This window comes from Apaloderma vittatum, unplaced genomic scaffold (assembly GCF_000703405.1).
Source record: "Apaloderma vittatum isolate BGI_N311 unplaced genomic scaffold, ASM70340v1 scaffold23380, whole genome shotgun sequence".
NCBI classification, from domain to species: domain Eukaryota; kingdom Metazoa; phylum Chordata; class Aves; order Trogoniformes; family Trogonidae; genus Apaloderma; species Apaloderma vittatum.
Genome location: NW_009693226.1, coordinates 28,858 through 30,471, shown reverse-complemented (window position 1 = coordinate 30,471; position 1,614 = coordinate 28,858). Strand labels below are relative to the sequence as shown.

The window sequence follows — 1,614 nt, the reverse complement described above, 5'->3', positions numbered from 1 at the left end:
AGGGTGTTGTGGGAGGAGTGTGGATTGTGCAGAGAAGATGATAAATCTGAAAATGTTGAAGTGAAAAATAGCTATTTTGAAATATTTACTTCAGCTGCGGATCGAGAGAGGAAGCCATTTCTTTCCCTTGCAGCAGAAAAGAGCTTTCAGTGTGTGTTCCTAACCTTCAGTAATTCTCCCCTTGAACTCATGTGCATGAAAAGGAAGAATATTTTTTGCTGCATAGCCCAGATGATTGCATGGGAAGTGGCTTGGTTTGTGGCATAATGGTTTTGTTTAATACCTTTTTTATTCCAACAGGAAATATGGGATGTATAAAATCAAAAAGGAAAGAGAATCTGCATGGAGATGGGCTAGATTTGAAGAATCAACCAGTACGTAAAACTGAACGAACTATTTATGTGAGGGATCCAACGTCCAATAAACAGCAAAGGCCAGTAAGTAGATAGTCTCAGGGGAGAATTCCAGTAGCAAGATCAAAGCATGACTGGCATAACTTTAATTTCAATCCAGAGCACATGCATGAATATGTGATCATTAGTCCATGATTGGGCTTCTAGTGTTGTGCAGTTCACCCTCAATGAATAAGTACTTAAAGAAATCAAAAATTTGCAGTTTCTTACTTATTTACTTGATGTCTGTCAGAGGTTTCTGCATGAAAACAGTAATCCTTTGCAACGCTTGATCTGGATATAGCTATGTCTATAGAAGAATGCGAAGTGACTTTAGAAAACCTGATGTAGCTTAGAACCATTTTAAACCCCATCAACATTGGGGTTTTCATAGCTATGGGATCCAGGTTTTGATTATTCTGTTTTAAAAGGCAATTCTTTACCAGCTCTAGTCAACTTTACTCACTGAAGGCCACTCCTTGAGTGACCTTGCATGAGGTGCACAGGTACGGACAGGAGCGAGGCAGAGGGTGCGGCGGTGAGGGCAGCAGCACTCTGCTGCAGGAGGAACAAGCTAATGGCAGCTAATGGAAAGGAGAGGTGCTGGGAAGGGGTATCCCATCGGTTACCAAGTGGGTTTTGTTATTTTGCAGCTTGACTAGTACCTTTTTTCCCCAGCCTCTCTAATGTGCTGAGGGAACTGTATGTCCTGACTGCCCTTATTCAGGGACCGTGCTCTCTGCAGATGTGAGGAGCCTTCTCTCCCCTCTCACCGCTGACACAGTGGGCTCAGCGCGCTCTTAGTCAGTGTACGCAAGTGACTAACATTTTCTTTTTTAATTGATTTTTTTTCTTGCAAAATCTTAACAATATAACCATGCTTGTAGTTCTTCACCATGACAGCTGCATGTTGATAACTGTCCTGTTAAAGTGCCCAGCCCAAAGCCAGAAGGCTGTGACAGCAGAAGTCACAAAGCTGTGAACTTCCTCCCCACAGATTGTGTCACACGTTCCTGAGGTCTGAGCTGCTCAATACAAAATCTAGTGGGACACGTTACATTTTTATGTTGTAATTCACTTTTGAAGAATGGTGGGGAAAGATTAGAGCATTTCTTTTTAATTTAAGACATAGAATTTGATACCAAAGCAACTGAATAATACGTAATTGTAATGTAAGATTGTCGCAAAGATCTAAAACTGCTTAATTAAAGACATATTTTAT

At 41.1% G+C, this 1,614-nt stretch overlaps 1 protein-coding gene across 4 annotated transcripts in view; it reads left to right on the top strand.

The window, feature by feature from the left end:
• Positions 1-305: 305 nt before the first annotated feature.
• LYN (LYN proto-oncogene, Src family tyrosine kinase) overlaps positions 306-1,614 on the top strand; it is a 28,555-nt gene continuing 27,246 nt past the window's right edge. For 2 of the 4 annotated variants that reach the window (XM_009878341.1, XM_009878333.1), the window contains exon 1: positions 306-441. In XM_009878341.1, coding sequence (XP_009876643.1) covers positions 306-441 — 136 coding nt within the window. The remainder of the gene's footprint in view (positions 442-1,614) is intronic. The other 2 variants (XM_009878349.1, XM_009878325.1) reach the window with 2 other exon arrangements.